This window comes from Poecilia latipinna, unplaced genomic scaffold, assembly GCF_001443285.1.
Source record: "Poecilia latipinna isolate Pla-1442-1.1 unplaced genomic scaffold, P_latipinna-1.0 Scaffold3662, whole genome shotgun sequence".
Classification (NCBI taxonomy): domain Eukaryota; kingdom Metazoa; phylum Chordata; class Actinopteri; order Cyprinodontiformes; family Poeciliidae; genus Poecilia; species Poecilia latipinna.
This window is the reverse complement of record NW_015116278.1, coordinates 22,719-28,752: the sequence shown is the minus strand read 5'-3', so window position 1 is coordinate 28,752 and position 6,034 is coordinate 22,719. Positions and strand designations below refer to the sequence as shown.

Here is a 6,034-nt window from a genome sequence, read left to right as displayed (position 1 = left end):
TAATCCAATCTCCCCCCGGTCCACAGTTTCACTCCCCCCCCCCTTGCAAAGTACAAGCTAGTTACTAAACTAGATGGTGCATAGTGGGTAGTGCATACCCAAGGCAGCGTTATGTGACGAGCGAGCCAGGAGTCATGGTTTGTGAATGAAAAACAGGGCTGTTAAAAAAATGGGGTGTAATAATGGATGTTTTCACTCAGTCAGGGATAAATGTGCTAATCACTGGTGCTGATAAATTGATTGGTTAGAGTTAAGGGACAGTGAAACACTTTGTATGTTAATGATCTGAATAGTTCATTCTACAAACCCTGGCAGTCAAGTTTGAATAAATAAGTGAATGATTCATTCAGGGGGAAATCCACATTTCAGTACAGCCCATCCAAAGAACAAAAAACAAAGAAACATACAAGACATTGGTAGACTGGTGCAGCCCTTGGAGCGACACCTTTTCATTAGATGAGAATAACCGCATTAAGGAAAAATCATATCTCACACTAGTTTCTATTGGACACAAAGTAGGGTTGCAAAAAACCTTTGCACATGACATCAATATATAGACAACATAAGGAGAGGAGGCAGTGAAGGTGGTGCAATGAGGTGTGTTTATAGCCAGACAGTGTGTGTGGATTTGTAAATAAGTCTGTGAACACTGTTTCCCTCCCACCATAGTCTTTGATAATTGATGGAGCATCATCAGCGGTCTCAGTCAATCTCTGATTCAAGTCCATGGATGTGAAGTACTGACGACTTTCTCAATGGTGAAATCCAAACAGCCAAATAAGTGGTCAGTCCAACCGAACTAGCAAGTCAAGGTTGATTCCATCTCACCAGCAGATTCCAGGGGCCGCAGTTGTCCTGCAGCTCTCAGCAATAATTCAGTCGGAGCGTTCACCGCTCGGCACAGTCCTCTCAATGGTCAGAACAGCTGCTTATGTTTTCTGGATTTCACAATATGGCAGGTAACCACCAACTCCAAAAAGCAGAAATCCTGTTATTAAAAATTTCAGTTGTGTTCACGTCTTCAACATCCTCGACCAACAGTAAGGACAGACACACTCCCTTCCTCTTGCCCAGGAATCCAAAGTGTATTGAACTGCATACGTCCTGCCAGGGCATCCTGTGACTGATAGGAGCGGAGAAGGGTGGAGCTGTATGCGCTTTTGTTATGCATTGCTCTGTACACTCTAATTAGCGTCTTCTTACATTTCCTTTCTCAAAATGATATGCTACCTACTCCTCTACTTGCATGATAATATATCAACACAACTTCATTGCTCATTCTGTTTTGGCTTTCTCTGTTTATGTATATTAAATGCAGACGAAGCAAATAACTTTGACCTGGTCTGAGTTTCGGGTGGGGCTCTGGCTATAGATCTAAACTCTAGCTAAAGACACGTCCTTTAGTGAGTAATTTTATAAAGCATTTAAAAACTAAACAATGTATGTTATGCACTATTTATGATTTAAGACATTCAGAGGGACTGTAGGCTTAAAAAGAAGAATGGCCAACCTGTTCTAAATAAAATACATTTGTTTTCAAAACTTATTGTGTAATCTACAAGTACCACCTTCTTAACTACTGTATTTCAGAACTCATATCGGCAAGTACCTAAACCAAAGTATTTGTTCTGGAAAAACGTGGTATTGAGAAAATCCGAGTATCAGTAGTTGCCTTTATGTTGTGTCCTGCCTAAAGACTGTAGAGAAACCTCGGACTGCCTTCATTTTTGCACAAAAAAACTCAGTTGAACAGTGAACTCCACCTATTGGTTACATGTGCAACATGTTGATGATTTGCAGCTGTCAAGCTTCTGGTGTAGCAACTGGTCAATAGAATATGAACACAGAAAATAAGCTAAAATTAATATTACATTTTCTGTTCTTTTTTTTTTCCAGATTTTCCACATCATTATTTTTGTTATTAAGCTAGATGTTGCTCATTGTTTTGTCTTCTACCAACAAGAGATCTCTGTTCTGGAAAAGAAGGAAACATAATCTTTAAAAACCAAAGGGAGAGCCAATGAACCAGAACTTGGACACGTAAAATCAGAGTATGAATCAGAACCTTTGCTGAATGAAGACCACATTGTACTAAAGAGATGGATATCGTAATGGGGACAGATTCTGGATCTCTTGAAATAAAAGAAGAACCAGAAGAACTAGAACCGCAACAAGTTGAAGAAGATCATGATCAATCAGGATTTCAGCACATGGTAAAAATTGAGGTCGAAGACATCAGTCAGGATGAAAACCAGGATGTACTGAAGCAGGAGATGGATTCCTTAATGGGAGGAGATTCTGCACCTGTTGAACTCAAAGAGGAACCAGTAGAACTCAAACCTAAACAAGTGAAGGAAGAGGAGCATGGATCAGGACCTCAGCAGATGGCAGAAAAAGAGGCTAAAACCATCAGTCAGGATGAATACCAGGATATACCAAAGCAGGAGACTGATAATTTAGTCCTAGAGACTTTGGATAATGATACAGACCAACAACAACCACCAGATGTAAATGGAAATCAAATCCTCTTACAGAACTTCTCTAAAGTAGAGCTTCAGGAAATGCAGACTCATGAAGCCTCAGGATCCAGCAAAGATGATTGGCAACAGAAAATGGCTCAGAAAACCAGAGGACAAAGTGATGATGCAGAGAAAGGGATGAAGGGCAGGAAAATTCAGAATGGTAAACAATGTAAAGTGTGTGGGAAATATTTTAAATGTAATAGTGATTTAAGAGTTCACATGAGAATTCACACAGGTGAGAAGCCTTTCTTATGTCTAATCTGTGGGAAATGTTTCAATCACAAACATAATTTAAATAGCCACGTAAGAATTCACACTAGTGAAAAGCCTTTCTCATGTAAAACATGTGGAAAAGGTTTTAATCAAAAAATTAGTTGGAAATGCCACATGAGAACTCACACAGGTGAGAAACCTTTCTCATGTCCAACCTGTGGAAAAGGTTTCAGTCACAAACATAATTTGAATAGCCACATGAGTAGTCACACAGGCGAGAAGCCTTTCTCATGTCTAACCTGTGGAAAAGGTTTCATTCAGAAGTTTAGTTTGACTATTCACACGAGAACTCACACAGGTGAGAAGCCTTTTTCATGTGTAACTTGTGGAAAATGTTTCCGTCATAAACATGATTTGAATCGCCACATGATGACTCACACAGGTGAGAAGAAGCCTTTTTCTTGTTCAATCTGTGGGAAAGGTTTGGTTCAGAAACGTAATTTGAGTATTCATATGAGAACTCACACAGGTGAGAAGCCTTTCTCATGTATAACCTGTGGAAAAAGTTTCATCCAAAAACGTAGTTTAAATAGTCACATGATAAGTCACAGAAGTGAGAAGCCCTTCTCATGTATAATCTGTGGAAAGGGTTTCAATAAAAAACCTAATTTTACCTGCCACATGAGGATTCATACAGGTGAGAAGCCTTTTTCATGTCTAACCTGTGGTAAAGGTTTTAATCAAAAAAGATTTTTGAGTACCCACATAACAATTCACACAGGTGAGAAGTCTTTCTCATGTCTAACTTGTGGAAAAGGTTTTATGCAAAAACAGAGTTTGAATAGCCACATGAGAAGTCACACAGGTGAAAAGCCTTTCTCATGTTTAACTTGTGGAAAAAGTTTCATTCAAAAACGTAGTTTGACCAGCCACATGAGATATCACACAGGTGAGAAATCTTTCATGTGTGAAACTTGTGGAAAGAGTTTCAATAAAAAATCTTCTTTTACTAGCCACGTGATAACCCACACAGGTGAGAAACCTTTCTCATGTTTAACTTGTGGAAAAAGTTTCATTCAAAAACGTAGCTTGACTAGACACATAAGAACTCACACAGGGGAAAAGCCTTTCTCATGTATAATCTGTGGAAAGGGTTTCTATAAAAAATATAGTTTCACTTACCACATGAGGATTCATACAGGTGAGAAACCGTTCTCATGCAAGACCTGTGGAAAAGGTTTTAATCAAAAAAGATTTCTGAATACCCACATGCTAGCTCACACAGGTGAGAAGCCCTTCTCATGTCTAACCTGTGGGAAAAGTTTCATTCAAAAACGTAGTTTGACTAGCCACATGAGAACTCACACAGGTGAGAAGCCTTTTTCATGTATGACCTGTGGGAAAAATTTCCTTCAAAAACGTGGTATGACTAGCCACATGAGAATTCACACAGGTGAGAAGCCGTTCTCATGTATGATCTGTGGGAAAAGTTTCCTTCAAAAATGTAGTTTGACATGCCACATGAGATCTCACACAGGTGAGAAACCTTTCATATGCGGAACTTGTGGAAAAGGTTACAGTCGCAAACATAGTTTGATTAAGCATCTTGCAACTCACAGAATAGAATCCTTTCCTATTTCATACTTGTAATAAAGTTCTCTGTGGTTGTATTTTACCTACTGAAACTTGTAAAAATGTAATTAGAAACTGTTTAAAATTACCCATACAAGTCAGAAGGCTTGTATGGGTAATTCTTTGAATTACCCATACAAGCCTACATGTCTTTGAATTCTTTGCTGAATTCAAAGACATTTAAATTCTCTTACATTTGTGCAAATCTTTGAATAATTAAACCTATTTTTGCAGATAAATATAACTTTTGAGATCTGTGCTCAGATTTTCAGACTTTTTGGCGCTCTCACATTAAGACCTGGCATGTACTTGTTCTGGCTCATTTAACTGGGGAATTTAGCTTGAGACTCCTGGCATAGATACAAGTTAATAATTATGCATGATAGTAATGACACTTTGACCTCACAATACAAACTGTGAAGTAAGAGAGTGGGTCTATTGAGAGTGAAAAACCAACTGAAGATGTAACATAAATGCACTAAGGAGGCGACTGGCTACAAAAGCGGCATCAGAAGATGTTCCTTTAAACAAGTCTGAGATGGGAATGAGGAAACATTTGGTTTCAGTTTTGGTCTAAATCTACAAATAGAATAAGACATAACAGTGCTACCCCTGAAGTAGGTGGGATCTGAACTCAACAGTTGGATGTTTTTCTACAAGGCAGATCAAAGTTGAAACTCTTACTGTCAAATGATTTTCTTTGTATTTCACATTTTGTGAAAGGCTTTTAAATATAGATATTGAACTCTGTTGTCTTCTTATCTTTATTCTCAGGCAGGTTTTTATTTCTGTGGGAGTGGGAAGCTTAAGTGAGTAATGAGAGAATGGGAATATCAAAGTTTGTTGCTTTTGGTATTATTTTTAGTAGTCTATTGTTCCTTGTAGTAGTTTGTCAGTTTCTATCAAAAGAGATGTTCAGGAAAAGTAACTCCATAAAGATTAATGGCTTTTTATGGGATGGTTTGTAATAAATTGCAATAATAATAGTTTTGTTTTGTCTGTTTTTTCACAGATTGTATTGAAATGATGCATGATGTAAAATCAATGATGTGAAATAAAAAGAATAATAAAAAGGGCAATTTCTCTGTATTTAATCAGTGACAACTATTCAAATGAATGAACATGCCTCTGTCATGTGACCCATGTAAGGATGCCCAAGTCCTCAATCTAGAGCCAAAAAAAACTCTTAAAAAATGAATGAAGTCTGTTGTGTGGATTAATGCTGGACTAAATTATATTACTGTTCATCAAGAGATCAGCCTGACTATATCGGCTCAATACTAAACTCAGTCAAACTTAGACCAGGGCTTCATCAAAGTTGACAGAATGAATCTGCATATCTGTTTGCATGACCTTCAACCTTCTCGATTATTTGCTGGGAAAATTTAAATCAAACTACCAAAAAAATCACTATGAATAACGAATACAATTATTTACCTGAAAAACAACAGCTCTCATCAGCTTTCCAAGTAACCTTGTTCATCTGTTCCAGGTTGCTGCCTTAATGCTGAGTTCACTTTAGGGCTGTTGTAAACGAATATTTTAGTAATCGAGTAATCTATCGATTATTCTTACGATTAATCGACTAATCGGATTAAAAAATATATATATAAAATGAAATATTGGTAAATCTGGCATAATACCGGTGTTACTATCAGATATCAATA

At 37.5% G+C, this 6,034-nt stretch overlaps 2 protein-coding genes across 3 annotated transcripts in view; both read left to right on the top strand.

Annotated features, from left to right (window-relative positions):
- The window catches only part of LOC106941422 (zinc finger protein 260-like), a 15,235-nt gene extending 9,795 nt beyond the window's left edge, over positions 1-5,440 (top strand). Inside the window, exon 2 of the mRNA XM_015024461.1 lies at positions 1,897-5,440. Within this exon, the coding sequence (XP_014879947.1) occupies positions 2,100-4,385 (2,286 nt within the window). The 5' untranslated portion in view covers positions 1,897-2,099 and the 3' untranslated portion in view covers positions 4,386-5,440. The remainder of the gene's footprint in view (positions 1-1,896) is intronic.
- The window catches only part of LOC106941424 (zinc finger protein OZF-like), a 22,721-nt gene that overhangs the window by 9,785 nt on the left and 6,902 nt on the right, over positions 1-6,034 (top strand). The window lies entirely within an intron of this gene.